This window comes from Manacus candei, unplaced genomic scaffold (assembly GCF_025592945.1).
Source record: "Manacus candei isolate 608988 ecotype Guabito, Panama unplaced genomic scaffold, ASM2559294v1 h1tg000023l, whole genome shotgun sequence".
In the NCBI taxonomy this organism is placed as follows: Eukaryota; Metazoa; Chordata; class Aves; order Passeriformes; family Pipridae; genus Manacus; species Manacus candei.
The window spans coordinates 8818572-8840860 of record NW_026138071.1 but is presented as its reverse complement, the minus strand read 5'-3'; the positions used below and the strand labels follow the sequence as shown (position 1 = coordinate 8840860).

The window sequence follows — 22289 nt, the reverse complement described above, 5'->3', positions numbered from 1 at the left end:
TTCAGCAGGATCAGAATAAGGCATGAAAACTAAATGCTTCTCACTGCCATGCCACGTTTATGTCAGAATTCTACCACTTCTTCCTTTCACCCCATTTGAAGATGATGAAAGTAAGAAGTTTTACACAGGACACAAATCTGCAAGGACTAGAGTATTCAAATCATACTGTCATATTGCAGCAGTCTGCAAATAAATGTGTGGACACACTGACCAGGTACAAGTCCTTGGAACTGTCCATTATTGCAATGAGTTGCTTGCTGAGTCCCGTGAACACTGTGGTCTACTGCTTAAAGCATGGGAGAGGGATCCAGGAAGTCCCCGAGCGCTAATCCTGGATCTGCCACTGACTTGCTGTGTGGCCTTGGGAAAGTCACTTAATCTCTGTGCCTCAGCTTCCCCATCTGTAAAATAGGGATAATAATACTTACTCATCTACCTTCCTCACCGGGCTGCTCTGTACCATAATTAATATTCACACAGCATTTCAGAACTGTAAAGCACTACAGAAGTGCCAAGTCATTCAATTTAAGAAAGTTTACCCATGTGAAGAAATAATGATGGGAAACAACAAATTCATAAAAAACATTTAGGTATAATTTTTTTTTACATGAAACAAATGTATATTAATACCTTCTAATCATTTTACGTTGCATATCTTTGACAAACTTTACATTGAGAATAAATATACTGGGCTCATTTTCTGTTGGCCTAATTCAAGAGCAACACTACAGGAGCCACTGGAATTACATTTCAGCAAAGCTATAATCACAGTGCAATAAACTCGTCATAAACAATCTAACATTTTACTCCCCTTTTCATTATATTTGTTAATTTTTTATGGTTCTATGTAGTAATCATACAATATTTATATATAAAATTTAGGCACAAAATTATTTCCCTAAAGCAATAAAATACCAGCAAACACAGTAGAAGAAATAATGTGTCTGGGATAAAAGGGCAAGAAAAAGCCAAGGGTTTTACATGGAAACCACAAGCTCCTTATAGACTAGGGCTCAGCAAGTCTACTCAGTTCATTACTTCACCTCTTACATTTTCCAAATGAATGCCAAAATGACGTTCACCATGCAGCAGCATCAGCTGCACATATTTCACAGGAAAAAAATCTATTTTAATGAAAGACACTTATAAATACAGTTCTATTTTTGTCTCTCCATACTAGAAGTTTAAATGCAGTGGTGAGTACAGAAAAGCAGACAGTAGAGTCATCTTCTGCATCCTTCACAGTGCAATTCCATGTTTAAATATTTCAGTACTTACACTGAAATATGTATTTGAAGTTGAACAAAATAAAAATAAATAAACCACCTTCAAAAACATTTGACTTATACTTTTTACTAAGCTGTCCTAAAGGAAGAAGGTCACCAGGAGTCCTGGAGTATGAATTTTCAACCCTTAGATCAACAACCTGCTTATCAGAGTATAAAGTGAGGCTATAGCTATTGCCAAGAATTTTAAGTGTATTGGTTAGAATGAATAAAAAGGCCCATGGCTTAGAAACCAAAAACAAATGCCTTAAGTGCCCTTTCCACCAACGTATTGATAAAGTTCACTACCCAAGACATTCCAAAGCTATATAAATGACCTCGTGGAAAGCTTCTCAAAGTGACTCTCTTTAGCTGTGATACAGCCGTAACTACAACTCAACATGTTGCAAAGAGGTTGATCCTTAACCTGCCACCTCCCAGAACTGTGCACTGCCCTTCCACACCTCAGATCAATTTAATTAATGTACACTTTTAGAAAAGCTGAGAAGCATTATTTTATGACAGATGTTTTGCTGTGTTTTTAGTTACAGCTCTTATAAACTGTCTATGCTTTTATCACATTGGAGATGACCGAGTAGAAAGAAAAAGGAAATTAACTGTTTTCAAAGGTAGATCTGTACAAAGGCACATGACACACATTTTTAAATATGCATGTGCTAACGTAGACACATACACTTGTAGAACTTCAGTACATTTCCAGATGATGTAATTAGGACATATTCCTCATGTTCTGTATGACAAGAAGGTAGATTGAAGTCCAGGTGACAATACGTAAATTTGAAGTTATCTATACAGTTTTTATATGTATTTACTAAAACAGGAAAACCAATACCTTATCTTAAAAGACACTGTTCCATATATTATAAAAGCCACCTGAATATTGGACAAACATTTACTGAAGATCATCTGTTCTGATCATGGCAGTAAATGAAATAATAATATAACAATAAATATACATTAGGAAATGGGAAATTGTTAGGACAACAGGAAATTTTTAAATGGTTGCAATGAGTATGTCTCATTGTCTTTCCCTTGCTAGGTACTCTGCTCCACTACTATGATATTTTTTATATATATTTTGAATAGAAAAGTCAAAATGTATAACACAGAAATTTTCATGTTACGTGGAAAACTACAAATCATTTCTTTTCTTGATCTTTCTTTTTATCTAATTTCCCTCATACTTGGTTTCTTTTACTTACTGTCCTGTATATGTTCAGTGTTTTCAATAAACTGGATGATTGCTTTCCTTTGAAATACAATGCAAAAACCAGCTACAAAGAGTATTAATATTCCAGGCAATTTTTTCACAGTTTTTAAGCCTTTAAATAAAATCCTTTCGCTTTTTATTACATTCGTAATATACCCACAGCATAAATCATAACAACATAACCAAAAGATTCTTTTTTTGGCATCTTCCTTTCTGTAAAATATGTAACAGAGCAGAAGCCATTTTGATTTTTTATGCACTAGAAATTATGCATGACACACCTGCTGACTCATACAGCAAATAATCATGGCATTAATTACTTTTCCGTATAAGCCACTTATTGATGATTAGACAACCTACATAATTCTCAAATGCCATCTGGAACTCAGGAATGGCTGTCAGCATAAAATATTAAATACTGCCTTCCTATAAACAGTATAAAGCTGTAATATTGTGCTGATCTTGGCTGGGGTAGAGTTAACTTTCTTTACAGTGTCTGGTATGGGGCTGTGTTTTGGATTTGGGTTGAACGCAGGACTGATAATACAGAGATGTTTTTGTTATTGCTGAGCAGAGCTTACACAGAGCCAAGGCCTTTTCTGCCTTTTGTACTGCTACGCTGGCCTGGAAATCAGGGGTCCATGGGAGGTTACCCCAACTATCCACGGGGATATTGCAGACCATATGACATCATGCTCAGTATACAAAGCCAGGGGGAAGAAACAGGAATGGGGGGGACCTTTGGAGGGACAGCATTTGTCTTCCCCAGTAACTGCTACCCATAATGGGGCCCTGCTCTCCTAGAGATGGCTGAACACCTGCCCATGGGAAGAAGTGAATTAATTCCTTGTTTTACTTTGCTTGTATGTGCAGCTTTTGCTTTCCCTATTAAACTGTCTTTATCTCAACCCACGAGTTTTAAAGCCTTTACCATTCTGATTCTTTCCCCAGTGCCACTGCTGGGGGCATGAGCAAGTGGCTGCATGGGGCTGGGTTGCTGGCTCTGGTTAAACTATGACAAATATATAATTTAGTTATTTTATATTGCAAATAATTACATATACTTAAAAGATGGAACTCAAATATATTCATTTCAGTTTATATGTATTATCATAAAGTTAGTGGTAAAAACCTCGGGTATTCACCTTTCAAATGGACTATAATGAATTTCTAAACATTTATCCAGACACCACACACAACTGCCTTTTCAATCTGAAGATATTTCAGCATTACTGCTTTGTGTTGTATTCATTTTACAAACCCATTACAGAATATTTGTATTCTTAAGGTCATTTTGGTCAAGTTCAGCTTGACAATGCATAAAGACGACATTACTAAAGACACAGAAAACTGAGTTATTCAAACTCAGGAGCTGCCAAGTGCATATTGGAATATCTTGCAAAGACAATTAACCTAAATGGCTAAAAAGCTGTTGTATGTAGATGGATGCCTCCCTGTTGTAGGAGGTAAATCACTGGTGACTGCCATGTTCAGCCTTGTCCTTTAAACTGTCCTTGAGCAGATATGCTCACACGAAACTGATTTAATGCAAAATGTGTATACCCACAATTTAGATGCTACAATTCTTTTCTCTTTTTGAAGACAAGCACAGGGGTTAAAAAAAAAAAACCCAAAACCTTTTTGAATGTTATTCTGCTTAATTGCTTATATTACATATAACAACATTTAGCAATCTTCTGAGGTGCAAAATACAGTGAATTTTATCTTTCTGATGAAATAGAATTGCTTTTCCATTCCACTAGCTACATTATCATCCTTTTCCCCTCTATCCACCTATCAAGGAAGACCCATCAAAACACATTTATAATGCAATAAGGTCTGTTCTGTAAGGTCTGAAGAATTATTTTTAAAAGTGTCCCTTTAATGATACTGTTTTTGCAGTAATCACTACTAGTTAACATAAAGCACATATTCCTTTTGGTCAGCTCTACATAGTTCAGGCTATGCAACAAAGTAAAAAGCAATTACTTTTCATTTCAGATTTGCATCTTCCCCAGGGCTCCATGTCATATGCATAAAAGCATCCTTCTGTGTCTTCTTTCTTTCTCTTTTTTTATAGCAGAAGCCAAGATAACATTTAGCATGACTCAATAACGAAATACCAAGTTCTGCAATGCTGCTAAAAAATGCATTAATCAGCACTGGCTCCAAAGAACTACTTTGCTACTGACCAGAGAACTGAACACATCTTTAATGTAATAATACAATTTTTTTAACATATAAACATAGATAATCATTGCAGACATTAACTCTAAGCACATACTACTGTTATAGATTCAATGAGACAAAACACAAGGAGAATATACACACATAAATAAAACAAAGCAGTTTTACAGAGAATTAAATGCTCACTAATACTTGTAAATTCCTACGTTTATCTGCATTGAAGCATCCTGTGCTGGTCATATATCATTATGCACAATACAGCAGCTATGAACTGATGCATAAATGAATGCATAATCACCAAAATATTTCCTTAACATTTGATAAAGAATCTTCTATCTTAGAAATGCCACTTTAGGTAGAAACAATACATTCCTTACATTTGCAAAGCAAACATGATAAGCTCTTTATCTATTCTCCATACACCTATCCAACTGAAGACAACATTTCTATTTAAAGAAGATAAACCAGGATATTAAGGCAAAATACTAACTTAACTTGTTGCAGTGGTTAGGTGCCCCACTTTCTCTGTCTAACAGGGCCAGTGGGGTTGCAGACAATGACACAGGATAGGACACAGACCAAACAACGAACCTTTCCACCTAAAAGGCTTGATAAACCTGTTAGAGCATTGGATGAAATAATTAGAGCAATAATGAAATAATGAACTGTTATATTCTTTCTGGACTCTGGTACCTGTTTTAAGCACCTGCAATTAATTGCAGCTGAGTTTACCATGCTTTGTATGTCTTTGACTAAAATTATCAGGACTGTTAAATAACGCAACCACCTTACACTTCTGTGTTCCTTTGAACATTTTCAGGTTTTTTCAGCCTCATAATTTCTCCCTTTCCTTCTATCCTATCACATCTGCCAGATTTGCAAGCTAATCTTTATTCAATTGCTAGTTGCAGCCAGACCTCTGAATAAATAAAAGACAGCATTACTTGCTGCTATGTAGATGTAGAAGTAGGGTCATATCTGCATGACTGAGATTTTATTGCCTTTACTTCTTTTTTTTTTACTACAACATAAAATACTTAGAAGTTATAGAGGTGAGAACAGCAGAGATGGTTATTTTCTCCTCTTTGGTTATTATTCAAAAGTCCTACGTCATCCTAGTGCAGTCCCATCAGCTGAAACCCTGTTTTCTCATTTCATAGCAATGGCTATGTCAACTACTAGAGAAAAGTCCAATAGCAAGAAGATGTATGTGAATATTTTATCCAAAGCCCAAATGAGATTTACTTTTAGCTTGCCTGGGCTGTTTCTTGGCCCACTGCCAGGTGAGGGATAGATCCAGGATAACAGCATTATTTAGGTGTAGTTAGAAGTTAAATATTCAGAGTTTAGCCCACTATGCAATAGGATATTAGCTGCTGGGCAGCAAATGGAAAAAAGAGCATTAACTCCTAGTTTCTTAATCAGGAGTAAAATATGTTGGGTTTTAAGTTGGATACACTTCCCATTTCAAAGGATCTGCCTTCAGCCTCAGAAAAAAATGATGTGTTTTCAGATTTCTTTACCTCAAAATAGGGTCAGGGAGAAGAATCATAGAAGGTAGCCTTCTTGAAGCAGCTACTCATGTGGAAATAGCAAGTGCAAAGAAGAGAAAGGGTCACAACCAACTCAGTAGAACCTGTTTTAACAACAGCTACAACACCACAGAGAGGACTTTTTGTCTTCTTTTACAACCAGTCACAAAAATTATGTAGTATGGCAACTGCATCCTTTAGACGCAAATCTGTGCAAACCACAGTTCAAAACAACACCTTTTTTGACATTCCAAGCCAGCATGACCAATAATAAATTAAATCCCTCTCTCAGAAACACTGATATAATGTTCAGCAATTCTTCTGCTTCTCAGACAATTTTCAATTATATTTGACAAACACTTTCTACAAGCACAATACAAGGATTAATCAAGGCAGCAGGAATGATTCTCATGCTTCCAAATCAGTTTGCCAACACTAGAAATATTGTTGCTTTTCTAGGTAGCCTGACTGAACCAAATCTAACTGAAGTGTTAAAAAATAGTATTGCCCTTTAGTCATCCATTTTCAGGCAAAATTAACATCAAATACCATATAATTTTCTGTTACAAGCCCAAAGATTAAATTGGACTCCTTGTGGTCCTTCAGAGTTGCCTTCTATATGATCTATTATCTTCCAGAAGAGAAAACAAGATTGTGTTCGGTTTGTTTGGCTTTTTTAAAACTGGAACTTGTATATAACTTCCTTGAAGACAACTGACACGCCCTTTTTGACCAAAAAGTATAAATTCAAATGTAGTCTGAAGAGTTCCCAAACCATCTATATTTTCAGGGACTAACTTCAGCAGAAAATCCAGAACTGATGACCCAGTATTTCTCTTCTCCAAAGATTTAGGTTGGTCTATGTGATTTTGTTGTCATGGGTGAATTTTTTATCAACACAACTGTAATTGATGTGACTGAAAAACACAGATTTGTATCACCCTGAAATGTTCTGCTGCATGCAAATGAACAGCTGCCGTAATGGAAAAGAAGAGACCTTTTGCACTGCCTATACAGTCAGAGCATCAGAAAAGAGAAACTCTTCATCTTGTAATTAGACAATGACATTCTGATTATCTTTGCTCTCACTCTTCATCTGTCTCAGGTCGTCAGTGAGCCATGGTGATCAGGGTGAGTAATGCCAGAGAAAACAGTTAGGAGCCACTCTGTTCACAAAGAACATGAAAAAATAATTAAATCCTCCAAGCCACTTATAATATAATCTACTATCTGAAAGTTCAGGTAGTCTAGTTAATTCACACAGGCATTAAGAAAAGCAGTAAAAAATGCAGAAGCGGGGGGTGGGGGGGGAAGCAGAAGAGAAATAAGTGAGATAAAGAAATTGATAATATATTCTGAGAAATAACAGGGCAAATCAACAAATTTCAGATGCCAAGTTTGAAGTCACTTGTGCATCACTTCTGCCCAGGCAATGAAACATTGCACTGGAAGGAAAATTTTTGTATTGAAGACTCACTCAAAATACATTGGGAAAATGATCATGACAGTGGATTAGATAACCAGGGATTTGTATGGCTTAAAACTTTACACAGCACAAATGGAAGACACATATTCAGGAATCTGTGCTGCCAAAGAATCAAATATGAATTAAACAGCAGTTCAACTGGTCTTCCTACCTCAAAGAGATCTAAGAATTAGACTTGTACAAATTGCTCATCTGCTGTAATCTGGAAGCTTTACAATCATCACTTCCATGACCTTGTTGTTCTAGACTAGTTAAGTCACTCAAAAATAAAAACAAGCTAAAAATTAAAAACAACTGATAAGACTTTAACAGTGTGTTTAATATTGAAATTACAGAACATAACTTTTGGAAAGGAAAAGGGACAAGGATTACTATAGAGTAGAAAATAAATGTGAACATGGCATTTCATGTTTCACCAGTGGTTCTATTCAAAAGTATTTTATTGTTAGAACAGACTGCTATTATTTTCATTGACAAGCTTCTCACAATGCCACTAAATTGATAGACCTATGTGCAAATGTAGAGAACAGTAAGGGAGGACATGATGTCCATCAGACACATCTTTGAAGGCTATTAATCTAAATGTTCCCAGTGTTCAGTCTTTTAGGAAAATGGCAGAACTCACTAGATATCAAGTTTTACTGGCACATCACAGGTAATGCCATTTTTGAATTATGTATCATTACTTGTATCTCATTATACTGCTCTAAAGTGAAAACAATTACAAGCACAATGCCAACAAATAATATCCAACAGATGCCCTTCATACCTTCCTTGACAAGACAACACCATCTCCTTTTATTAAAGAATGGATTGCTTTAAAGAAGAAAATGCTTATATCTTAAACATGATGCCACAAGCTACTTGGCATACAAGTCTTTAATTTATTACAAATTTGTACCAGGTTTATCATAGAATCATTAAGGTTGGAAAAGATCTCCCAAGTTCATCAAGTCCAACTTTTGACTTAATATCACCATGTCCACTAAACTATATCACGAAGTTTTTGAATACCCACTCATTTTTTGAACATCCACTCATTTATTGAACACTTCCAAGGATGGTGACTCCACCACTTCCCTGAGGAGTTTGTTTCAATGCTTAACCACTCTTTCAGGTTTAGTGCAACAGGCTCCTTCTCTTCTGGCAATATCTCGATGTAGGTACTAAACAAATAATAGTAATCTGCTGATCTGTATTTAGTCCTACAAGCATCCCTCCTCATGCCTGCAAATTCTGCCTACCTTTTCTTTGACTAGCATTGCTATTAAACATGTATGTGTATGCACATGTGGAGAAAGAAAAATAGTGTTTTGACATATGTGATGTAAATATATGCACAATGAGCTATTCAAATAAATTATTGATTTGTAACTGTTTCATTAGTCACATAATTTAAAGGACACACAGTAAATAGCCTTGGGTTAAGAATACTTGGCAACCCAAGTATAATAAAATGAACACAACTAGTACTCTGCCCAGTCATTAACAGGTTATACTTCATCTTATAGACTACGGAAAGAGTTTTGTGGAGGAGTTTCGAAGATCGCGCAGCGTAACACCAAGTGCACTAATAACTGCAAGATGAATAGCAATTGGAAAATCAAAACTGATACTGCCAATAGAACAAACACAGAATTCAACCTTGTGCCAGAATCTCTCTCTTGGAGGGAAAGGAAAAGGCAAGCTGTAAAGCTTCTAAAAGAAAGACTAGAAGTTTTTATTTGAGAAGATGAGTAAATAGACCTTAAATAGCAAGTGATGTAGGCAGAGTGATAAGCGAAGATGATATTAACACCAGTAATCAAGTGAAGCAAAGCTGTAAGAATTAACGTCAGCCAGACAGATGAGATCATAATAGCCATGGTGCTGAGGTGAGCAAGACTTCAATCTGATTTATGGCTACAGGAACAAACAGGAACTGTCAGGTCCCAGAGCAACATAGAGCAAGAATATATCAGGAAAGAAAAGAAAACTCAAGAATTGTTTCTGAAATGATTATATTCAGGAAACCACTGAAGACCAAGAAAATTTTCCGAGCTAGGTAGAGTTTAACTGGAGTGGGGGAAGACCACTAAAAATAAAGCAGTGGCACCTTCATAAAGGTCATGCTTATGGCTACATTATCTGAAGAAAGGTGTGGAGGAGGATGTAAAAAGTTGAGGATGGATTCCTGAGAGATCTAAACACATACTTATATACAGAAAGAGGAAGGGGAGAGGAGACCCACCAAGTAAGAAACCGAGTTTGAAAAGAGAAACAACAAGGACAAAATAACAAATGCCTAAGAACAACAAAATTTAGCGAAGACTCTAACATAGCATCACAGAGATGACAGATGGAGTGGAGGAGAACAAAGGACTAGCCTGGAATTCCTCCAGGAAGAAGTCAAATGGAACATTAGTGAGATAAATTTCAGTGCAAATGACAGAAACCAGAAGTGGGCAGTTCTAGAAAGGCACTAGAAGACAAGAAATTATGACAAGGGTACAAAGCATACTAATGGAGAAAGGGGCAGGAGATGAAGGACATCAAGGGATAGGACATTAATCTGGTGAATACAAACTTCTGAAGTTGAGGGTTGGCTTGTGTTGTTGGGGTTTTTTTAATATGAAGAGATTCAGGCATATTTGTTGTATATGGGCAGGAATTCAAGGAGAGAAACAGAAATTTAAAAAAAATAAAAAATTTTAAAATAAAAAAAAAAGAAGATCAGATGGTGGATAGGGACAGGAAAAAGTTCACTGGAACAGGTTCAAAGACTACAAAACAAAAAGTCTGTTTCAGTAAACAAGGAGGAAGCTTCAGTTTTGACCTTAGTTGGTTAGTTTTAAGAAGTTCATATGGAGAGGGGGGGAATAGATAAGATGAATGGAGGCCTAGATGACTAATAAAAATACATAACAGGCAAAACTGCAAGCAAAAATACTCATAACAGATGACAGAAATCCCAGAGATTAAGAAATACAGAGAGTCAGCAGAATCAAAAGATTTTCACCAGAGATAGCAGTATCTCCAAGGCATTGCAAATGGCATTAGGAACTGAGAAAATGGATACTGGGAGTCAGCCAGAACCATGAATTGTCAGAAGGGTTTGGAACTGTATGAGAAGAACAAAAAATAGTGCTTAAAGGGAACTGATAAGCTGATAGAGGAAAGTAGAAAGGAATAAAGGAAGTAAGGGCAGAAAAAAAGCCCCCAAGATTAACAAAATAGAAGTTTGTTACAAAGTCCTATTCCTGGAGAGAGGGAACAAAAATGTTTAAAAAGTTCAAATACTTACCACAGAAAAGGAACTTGGATAACACAGTGCATAGAGAGACCAATTCAGTTGTGTAGCTGATCTGGCACACGATATACAGTTCAAATGAGAAACAGCACCAGGGTAGCTAAGAGTTGGATGGTTATCCATATGGAAACTGAAAGGTGAGAAGTTATGAATGGAAGAAAGTTGCAAGTCAAAAGCAGACAGAGAGATGGGAATAGGTAGAGTTGTATGCATGCAGACCATAACAATATTAGAAAGACAGGCAGAAGGAAATTCTTTCGTTAAATAAATAAATAAATAAATAGGAACAGGAAGAACACAGAACACAACAGCACAGAAGCACCAAATTCTTTGACCCAAATTGAAAACAGATATTGTTGGAGGTAACAGTCTCCACAGAAAGGACCAGAGGTGAGGTAGCATTAATAAACAAGGAATAAAGCTCTGTGGGCTGGAGGGAACAGCAGAAGGTAAAAAGACAACCTCTAGGTACTCTGAGACTGGTAACCAGAAACATCAAGAAAATAAAAGACCAAGTAATGGAGGAGATGAGAAGTTCTGCACCTGAAGGAAAAAGAGAAGTGACAGGAATGACACAAATTGAACCAAAGGCAGATGTAATTTAAGGGATGAATTAAAGGACATTACACCAAAGTGTAATTCAGACATAGGTTGATATAAGAACATCAAAAGCATCAGAAAACAGAGAGATAAACAAGCACCAATAAAGCAATAAAAATCACAAGAGATTCATATATCCTGAAACTTCTGTTACCTGAAGTTGTTAGACATATACTCTCTCTGACATATATTAACAAACTACATTGATAAGGATGATTTGGTCTGACATAGTTATACTAGGAAAGATTTAATCCCCTGAAGCTTATACTGCATGCCAAGTCCATATAAGTTGTACTGGTCAAGATATTTTATATTTGTACACTCTGTAACTATACTAAAAGTTCATGCCAACATACACTAATAAATCTTTTGTAATGTAGAACTGGACTAATCTGAGTCCTATTCTCCCAGGAATTTTAATCATATTTATGGATCGTTTGCCAGAATGGCATACTGATTGCTTAATTCTTCTCAAGATACAGTGCACAAGGGAGTAAATAACATCAGTGGTCAAGTGTTCTTATGCATCCTTGGATATAGAGAGGCCTGGGTTCTTGCAGAGGAGTGTTAGAGGTTTTTTTAAGAAGCCTGTTTTGTTATTTTAAGATGACATTCTTTTCCAAGCCCAACATCACACGCTAGTACGTGTGATATTTAACTTTACCAACAATTATTTTCAAGTAGATTTCTGAAGGTAAAGGACTGTAAACAGAATGAGGCCAGCTATTGTATTCTAAACCAGGCATATCCCTTAACTAATTTACTTTACAGGATCCCTGCTGCCCAGCTCTGTACAGAAGCAGCTGCCATAAGTGTCCAAAGCCAGAGAGTTTGAATCTTGTTTGCTGTGACTTGAATAAACAGCATAAGAGATTCATCAGTTCACCTTGCAAAGAAAGGTGCTATTCTTTACATTCCTCTATTAAATTAGAGATTTACAGGTGTGTACAGTGTGGCCAAGCAAAGACAGGAAAATTAAAAGGAAATTAAACTAGAAATTGATAATGACACTTTTATGAACATAAAAGGAGGCCCATGAGGGAAATAAAGTCTTAGCAATTACCAGCGAAATTTGTTTATAGCTGATGATACAGACGTTGCTTAAAACGTATATTTAATCCTTGTCTCTGCAATTGCAAATGATACTAAAAAGGAAACACTTTAACAGTTCTAATCTGCTGAAGCAGGCAAGAAAGGGACTCAGAGCATGTCTCCCTTCTGTGCCAAGGTTGCTGTTACTGTAGATGTTCAGGACACAAGGCAGTGCTAGTAACTACTTTTGACAGCACAAATTACATCTTTCACTGACTTCCACAGCAAATATGCGTGTTTGCATTAGAAGTTAGATTGCTGAAAAATTTCAGCACATCTTTATCCTACAAAATAGAAAACCACTCAGGAAAGAGGAGGAGGAGAGCAGAAGGCAGACTGGGCAATAACCAAGCCCAATGAGTCACTGCAAGACTCACTAGCAGCAACAAGAAATTCATTGATGACTACATGCAGAAGGACTGGTGACAGTACACTGAGATCTAGCAGAGGATCAAGTCTGCCCAAGGCAACAAGGCAACCACATTCCCAGAGAAAGAGGTCTTCACTTCCTTCTGGAAGAAAAGAATGCCAGCACAGCTTTTCATTGTCACATGGTTCACATTTCATACATTAGGTAAACTTTACTGGCAATATCCAGACACTGCCACTAAATCCTGTGCCCTGGTAATCTAAGACATGGTATTTTTGCCATGTATTAGCACAGCTACCATAATGTGTATTCTAAAGACAAGATCGAGTCACAGTTATCAGTACTCACAGCTAGGCCTATACTTGTCACATGGAATCTAAGCACCTAGGAATAATCTTCAGCAACACAGTAAAAAATCACTGTATTACTGTTACTGTTATTAAACTATCATTTTGTATTTTTCATATGTACTAGATTTTTCTATTGATCATTCAATGTACTTCATTAAAAATAATACATAGCAGGTAACACTAACATCAACCAACCTCAATTTTCTTATATACTAACAGTTGTCTAAACTTAAATTTCAGGTTGTGATGTGCACAATCACCGTTTAAGGCACACATACATGAATGAAGTCTATTTGGTAATATTTACCAAAATTTATTCCTGAAACAGGACTACAAAAGTTAGAGAAACAATGGGAAGGAAAAACAGGAAAGAGAAGTCTGATTGTTATTTTCCAAGTTTAAAGTATTTCAGATAACCTTAGAAGAAAAATAGGAAATAAACACTTAAATATATTTTTAAAATTAACTAAAGTGCGACATTAACTAAAGGTGGTATAACTGACCTGCATGGCTAACTCTCAAAAAGAAACCCCCTTAGAGTATAACTCATCCCCTCACATTATAAGCTTGACATCAAGTCTCCACCATGCCAATTCCTATCTCCAAACAGACTCCACACCTGAATGGACTTGCTCAATTGCAGCTCCCCTTACTAACGTAAGGACAAAGTATTTCTCAATTGTTCCACTTGCAGGATTCAGACAAATGTGACACTGCCTTTCCTGGAAAATTTTAATCACAGGATTGGGATACAAAACTGATACTGCTTTTGTTAGAATACTTTTAATTGCGTTAAATGTGGATACAAACCATATGGGTATGATTTCTTGCACGTATTTTAATGACTCTGCGTGCCTGCATAAAATCTTTAATAAAGAGAATTCAAACCAGTGAACTCATTATGCCATCAGGAGAGAAACAGATGAATTTTAAATCACTGCAGGCTCCTATATACATTTTTGTTTCATTTAAGCAGCCTGGAGAAAAGAGGGAAGCTATTATAAAAATGAGCAAGATTTTACAATACCTCAAGACTCCCTCATGTTGCTTAATGCCTGTTTTACATTTTCAATTCAATGCACCAAATTGAATATTTTTTATCACTTGATCATTGCTGCATTACTTGAGAACATTTGAGAGTTCCAAATTTCCACTAGAAATTAACAAATTGTTTTTCACAAGTTGACTAAAAACACAACCCTTGAATCAGTAGAGTTCTTGTTCAATTTAATTTACTCTTTTTTCAATTATTTATATCACACCAGATGATCTTCTTTTATTCAGTTACTTTAAAATTTGCTTAGCTCAAAATGTTAGTCTAACCTTTCCCTTTAGGATTTATTCCCTGCTTATATCAATTGGTATCGGAAGATGCATATTCCATATAAGACATTCCAAAACAACATGAGGTTTCATCACTAAAACAACTGCTATGAATTAAGCAAAGCTATTTTCAAAGCTTTTCTTCTCCATAAGATTCCCAACAAACATTAGTATTTATAATTTTCTGTACATTCAGTCCTCATTTTTCAAGGATTCCTGTCCATATTTTTCCATAAATAACTGACTAGTTAATAGACAATCCAAATTTCCTTAACAGATAATGTGATTCTGCCCCCCTACTCAGCCCTGTTGTAACATAACTGGAGAGCTGTGTGCAGTTCTGGATTGCCTTCCTACATGAGTAACACTGACATACCAGAGTAAGCCCAATAAACGGCCACAAAGGTCACAGAATGAGAGGCTGAGAGTGCTGGGACTGTTCCAGCCTAGAAAAGAGAAGGCTCAGAAGTGTCTTAACAGAACATACAAATTACTTCACTGGGGACAATGCAGAGAAGGCTTAGCCAGACTTTTCTTAGTGGTTCCCAGTGACAGGGCAAGACCAAATGGGCACAAATTAAAATATGAGAAGTATCACTTAAACATAAGAAAAAACTTGGTCCCCTCAATAATAAGGGAATAGCTGTATTTCCCCACCTTATCATCAGTCACATCTTGTAATCTCTTGCTAGTATATACATTGCTCAAATGATTCAGGAAAGCAGTTTTAGGGTCACACTGAAATCACTATGGCACAATGAAAAGCAGGATGTAGTTTACTCTGTGGTTTATATTGATTCTACTAATGAAGCAATCTATTAGAATGTACCAGAATTATGGTTCAGCTTCTACTTCTAATGACAGCAAAGCCACTGACCACAACAGTGTAACAGCACTCATGTTAATGGGGTTTTTTTAATTAATAATATTTTTTGAAAAGTTAAGTAAAGCAAAATAAATATGGCTTGCAAGGAAACAAAAAACAACATGAACAAGTCAATTTATTTATAAGGCTCATTACAGGCTAGGGGGGTGAGAAGAGAATGATGCGGAGGGAGAGACAGAGAATGAGCCACAGCTGAGATTGTTTCTTCTCTTAAAAAGGGTACTCTAAGTAATACATAGTCATTCTCTTTCACTGCATTAATACCATCAACTTCCCTACTACTTCCTCTCACGTAGTTTCACCTCCACAGGAATTGATTGGGACTAATTGTGACTCTTCTAAATTTTTTTAACAGATTACTGTGGCATTATTGCTGTGATTTGTTCATATTTTCATACTGCATCTTGGAAAAACTTCTTTAAATAATCTTCATTCAGAATGACTGCATGGTGATATTCTTGGAACACCAAATAGAGTGGAACATTCTTGGAATTATGTATTTTGCGACCATGCAGTTAGTTGTGACCATGTAGTTTGGTCATGATCTCCCATTTGTCCTAGTGTTGCCATTTCCTTAAAAGCTGGCACTATAACTGGCACTATAACCTACTAAAAAAGGTCAGTAGTGTGGAATCAGAATGGCAATCAGTAACAAGTAAAAGCACTACCCAACTGTGTATGTGCGTGAGTGTGAGCACTCATGTTTAGAATTGGTAAATGACACGAGTATTTGGCTTCTTGCCCAACTTGTTAGTTAACACTGTTCCTAAAACAGTGTTTCTGTATAAGATCTTTATCATAGAGTCCTGTAAATAGCAATGTTTAAAGATAGCGAAACACATACTCATGGATGTGTATTCGTTGTGCTCAGTCAAGGGAAAAGAATTCTTTAGTTAGAGAGATCCTTCCTTACACAGCATTCTTTAAATACTGACAGTAGCAATCAACTTGAAGAGGGATGATACAGTTTTAAAGAAGGCACAAAAAAGTCTTCCTGTTAAGTTGATACTAACACACTGCCACTGCATTCAATGGCTCCAAACTTGTGCAATATGTCCAAGTATCTGTGAGTATATTTTAAACATGTCTTTTTTTGGGGGTGGGAGGTGAGAGTTAAACAAGCAAAATAGTTCGTAGTTTTACATTTTCAGATCACTTCAGTCCAATTCCCTGCTCTCATGTGTCCATCTTGCTGCAATTTCTTTTCTTACAAAAGAACTTCACTCCCTTAATACATTCTTTTGGGGTAGTCCATCCAAATGAACAAGGGCTTATAATGGGACTATGTTCCTTGAACGAAAAAACACATTCAAACTCATTTGCGATAGTCCGTAACAGTGTTGTTTCAAAATAGAATGACCTAAACACAAATCTCCTCAAGCAAGCATTTTTCATCAATTCATTTTCCTCTGTAGATACAGTTTCTATCATCAACAGCCTGCAATGGATGTCTACTACACTACTGGAGATTATTATCAATGATACATTTCAAAGCCATCCACAGAATGCAGTTTGCAGAACTAAAATAAACTGTTAAACAGAGTCCAGGATAAGCACGACCTACTGCTGTAGCTTCCTGATGCAAAATTCCACAGAGATCTAATCATTTTAAACAAACAAAGAGGGAACAACTTCAAAATACAGCTAAGTCAAGATTTTAAATTGAATAAGGAAAACAAATAAGCTGGGGGGAGGGTTGGTCCTTTTAAAAGGTCCAGAAATACCCTGCAAAGCACCAAAATACCATGAAACCAATACTTTCAGGAATTTAATTCCAATGCCAAGAAACAGAATGTACTCACTGTGACTAATACATTAAAATACTGAAAATAAATTCTAAGAGATTAAAAGGATCTTGTAGCAAGTGAAAGGTATAGTTAAATCATTCCAAACTTAATCAAGCTTAAGAGCAGGGCAGTCTTTACCCATTATTAATAAGAACGTAAGATGGATAAAGTAGACTGGGAAACTGTAAATTATGGCCAGCACAAGTAATACAACATTTTTTACAAATATGTTTTCAATTAAAATTAAAAGCTATTTTTACTGAAGAAATTTGCTGCACATTCTTGATTTTCATCTCCTGTGGTCTCCCACACTCATACGGTTCCAGCAAAACATTATTAAATGGGGGTAAAACCGGAATATAGTTCTAATGCAAAATCAAATCCATGATTACATGTTTATATTTCTAGGTGGATATATGAAAATATTTTCAAAGCTTGATCTCTAATCCTGTGCTTTGGGGTTAGAAAATATTGCTCACCCCTGCCAATCTGCTGTCCAGTTACATGTGAAAATTGTTGTTCCATAAGGGTAAAGCAAGTGACAGAAAAATTGCACACTACTTCCAGGCTTCAGCTGAGCTTTTAAAACACATGGCCAAACATGTTGCCATGGAAATGTTCTGCAAATACATGTAGAATTTCTTAAGATGGAGCTGAATATCTTCTTTTAAAATAAATTCTCCTGCAATTTCAAATAGAATTGTTCTATGATGTATTCCCTTGAATACATCATACTATCTAATATCCCTTGAATACATCCACTATCTAATGTTTATAACACCTCAAGTGGTAACAGTGTCTCCAGATCCATTTTGTGTTCTATACATGAAATTAGGCCACTACCTTCCTATGTGAAATACCCATATACGTGTTTTCTTTTATGTACTCTGACTTTCCTATCCATCACCACTATACATTAGCAGATCCACAAGTATCAGCCTTGCAATGAAGTTGGCAACAGTTAAAAACAAAAAGGATGAGACATGCTTCAATAAAATGAATTCAGGTTTAAACAACATTCTAAATTTTTAAGTTATTAATCTTCTCTTTTACAACCCTTTAGTATTAGTATGCGTCACTGAGCGTAATAATTAAAAAGAGGAGAGTTATCTTGCCGAAGTTTCACTGTTATGTTCAGTGAGCTATTTTTAAAACTGATTTGAAATGAAGCAAAAAGAAAAAATCTACTGCTGCAAAATGAAGCAAGATCAGTGCCTGCAGAATAGCTCAGTCCTGTTACACAATGTGATACGTTGTTTTAAATAACCTGCTTCTGTAGGTAAACACTTGCCTTATACTGCATTTCATATGACAAACAAACACATTCACAATAGCTTTTGTGTGCCATGTAAAGATAAAGCAAAATCAAAATGGAATACAATCTTGTCATTTTACTTTACAGCAAAGGTATAACCCTTTAACATGAATCAGTTAAAAGAAAACATATTCAGAATAAAAACAGGTTGAAAATGTATATGGTATAAATTTACATTGTTCAAATAGGAATTAACAACACATTAGAATTCCAAGATATACATTGCTCTGCTTATGTAAACAGTCTACCCTATAAATCCTGCAGCAAATCCAACATGAAGCAATTACACAGACAAAGAGATTGCAAATGACCTAAAACTGTAAAACAAAGCCCGTGTTAGAAATATTAGTATAAACTATGAGGTCATACCTGATGGCTTAGGGACTGTAATGTCTCACCGGTTCCAAGCTGCATGACCTTTCTATTTCCAGAGACCCCCAAAAATTGCATTTCCTGTCTCACAAAAGTACATCACAGACCCGTCTATCTTTCAAAATCTTCTGGGCTAGTGAAGAAAGCATTAACAGCCATTCTGTCCATCAGTAAGTGCTGGAGTCATTACCCTCAAGATATCAGATCTTAAATATAGTTTCCTCCGTGCGATTACAGACATCCAGTAGTCAAGGAGGCTGACACAGCTATATCACTGATGCTGCTAATGCCATCTGAAAACAGTAAGCTTACTGCTTAAAGCAATCCTGCATCATCCAAACAGAACAAGCCACATCCTTCAACTCCTCACTTGCGTTTTTTATAAAACCTAGCACTGCCATTATAGATTTAGTTTTTGTCTGTGGTCAGCTAAAGGAGAAATTAGATATTATGCAACCAGCTTTGCATTAACAAAAGAAAAACGGCAGATGAAGTGACATATCGAGGTTATCAAATTTTGCTTGCATGACCACTCCTCAGCAAGCACTGTCACCATTCAGAAAAGTATCACAATCTGATTCAAAGGAAAATCAACAGAAATAAATTATAAACAATTCACAGGCAGCAAGGTATTTTAATACCTCTGCGGTACTGAAACAGCTATTTTATGCAGCTTCATGAATCCTAGTCCCTATTAAATTAAAAACATAGCTTGCCTAAGTATTTTTAGTGTTTATTTTCAATAAATTGCATGATCACTGCATTGTTTCCATTACTCCCTGCTAGCAGCCAGAAAACAGCATGACTTGAAAACGTGCCAGTATTATGACAGTAAAAATGTGGTTTGATATCAAACAAAACAATCATGCATGGATTTCTTCTGATATGAGAGACCTTTCAAGCTAACAAATGTACAGTATAGCCCTTAATAATATTTAAATTAAGACTAAAAATTAAAAACTGAAATTTTTATTAAAACATATATGAAAAAAGTGAAAATTATTGTTATAAATCATTACTTGTATTTACCATTGCTAATATTATGGCAAAAAACTTATGCAAAGAAAATGATCACTTCACAGAACTAAGATGAAACAGTGTCACCAAACTGGTAAAAGTCATCATTTAGTAATTCCTCCAAATTCCAGACCCACAGAAAAATTACTTGTGTTCACACAGTGAAAAAGTAATGTTGAAATCCATATCCTTAAATACACAGGAACTTTCCCTCAACACATATTGAAATACCTTGCTACCAATTGAATTTTACTGATAGGTAAAACCTGGAGGAAAAAACTCTTCCCTAAATTAACTTCAGCTTGCTCCAAGTGTTATTCAAATGAATTTGGATATCCCTCTTTACTTAGAAACATACAAAGAAGCTGAAAGCAGAAGGAAATTATTCTAAATTAATTCACCCAGATCCTATCCTGTTAGTTTAAAATTATTATTATTACACAGTTGCAGTAACTGTCCCTTTGTGTAACTGAAGAGTTAATCAAATTTAGCTTATAGTCATTCACATTATGGCACTGGCAAAAGCAAACTGGTCTCATCCATGAATACCACATATTTTCCTTTAGGAGGAGATAGTACCTGCTAATAGATTTTAACTGAGTTCACTTTATACAGTGTGTAGCTGCTTCAACATAAGGATGTTACATCTACAGAGAAAGGGAACTCTGTCAGCCACACATTGGTACAGAGTTTCCAGCAAATGTCCGGTAGCAGAGCTAGTCAGAGAAATCTAGGAGGCTTTATTTAAAGTGCAGCAGAGAACTAGATCAGGCCTGATTTGATGCTGCTTTTTATATTTTCCACGAGATTTAATCCTGATGTCCAACAACCTGACACTGTCTTTTTACTGCTGCTGACAGTGGCAGTCAGGGAGCCACTTTCGAACATTTTGAATGTTCTTGAAAGCTGCCACTTTTGAACTAGTTCCTGATTAACTCATTAATTCACTTTCAACCTAGAAACTATAACTAAATCTACGGGCACAAATATAAATACATATGCACAAGGAGACAAAAGGCCCTTCAAAAATCAAAGAAGAGAGCTGCAGCAGTAAATGAAGGAGAAAATAGCATTCCCCACATCAGTATGAAATAAGAGTATCTCCAAAGGTAATATTTTTATTTCCAAAGGTAATTTACAAAAGTAATAATAATACAGCAGCCCTAAATACTAAGTTACTTACTCCTATGCAAATATTCAGTTTTGCAATACATTCTGATCAGTAGCTACTTACAAGGGAAGTAAGGGAATACAACCTCGCATCTCTAAGCTGCTGGCAACCACTTCCAAGTCCCCCAAAGCCACCAAGTTAGGATATGAAGGCCAATAAGATGGTAAGAAGTGATACATCAGAAACGTATGTTGCCAAGCCACCTTTCATAAATACCATGTAGGCTCTCCCTGTGCAAATCTTATGCTACATGATGATCTCAAAGAGTGAAAAACACAAAGCTAGGAGCTATAACCACAACTGTCAGAAACATCACTTAAGAATCTCTGCTCACAAAGAGTACCTCATCTTTCCTCCAGCTGGACATTTGAAGAATTCAATAACTAGCAAAACACAAGGCAGAAGACTATTGTCCTGAGTTAGGTTAAGATCTCAGTACAAATTGTAAATGCACTCAGAAATATACTATTATTTCTTCATGCATATTATCCCAGCTAGGAATACTTTCACTGAAGTTATTCCATGTTTTTCCTCATGTCAATACAATTACTATTTTGCAGAAGTGAAAACTTCAACATTTCTTTAGCAATGTTAAAAGAGACAGAGTATAAATACAGTACCATTTTTATAAAGTATAGATATTTATTCTGAGATGTTAAAGGAAAAATCTAGTAACCCATTCCCTTTACAGTATCAACAAGTACAACTTTATGCCATACAAAAGCATTGCTCCCTACAGTTTGCTTTTATTTAATTTTTATTCACAGGAAAAAAAGGAAGAATAAAAAAAAGATAAAAGCAAATTCAGAGTTCCTGCGAATTATGCAAGGTGAAATAATGGTCACTTTGAATCTATCACAAATCAGCTTCATATCAAATAGAACTGACCTAAGCAGTGAGGGAGCAAACACCTGAAGCTCTGTCACTCAGCTTTTTAAATTAAAGTCATGTTTGCTAGTACTAATGACCAGGAAAGAGAACACTTGAGATTAGTGCAAGGTATTATGGACTGTAAA

The 22289-nt window shown here is 35.9% G+C and overlaps 1 protein-coding gene across 8 annotated transcripts in view; it reads right to left on the bottom strand.

Annotated features, from left to right (window-relative positions):
- The window catches only part of SLC4A10 (solute carrier family 4 member 10), a 173494-nt gene that overhangs the window by 98848 nt on the left and 52357 nt on the right, over nt 1-22289 (bottom strand). For 3 of the 8 annotated variants that reach the window (XM_051787648.1, XM_051787647.1, XM_051787649.1), the window contains exon 1: nt 19083-19488. The exons of 2 other annotated variants lie outside the window; for them this stretch is intronic. In XM_051787648.1, the coding sequence (XP_051643608.1) occupies nt 19083-19163 (81 nt within the window). In that variant the 5' untranslated portion in view covers nt 19164-19488. Of the gene's footprint in view, nt 1-211; nt 402-19082; nt 19490-22289 lie in introns of those variants that run through there. 3 more of the 8 variants (XM_051787651.1, XM_051787652.1, XM_051787653.1) reach the window with 3 other exon arrangements.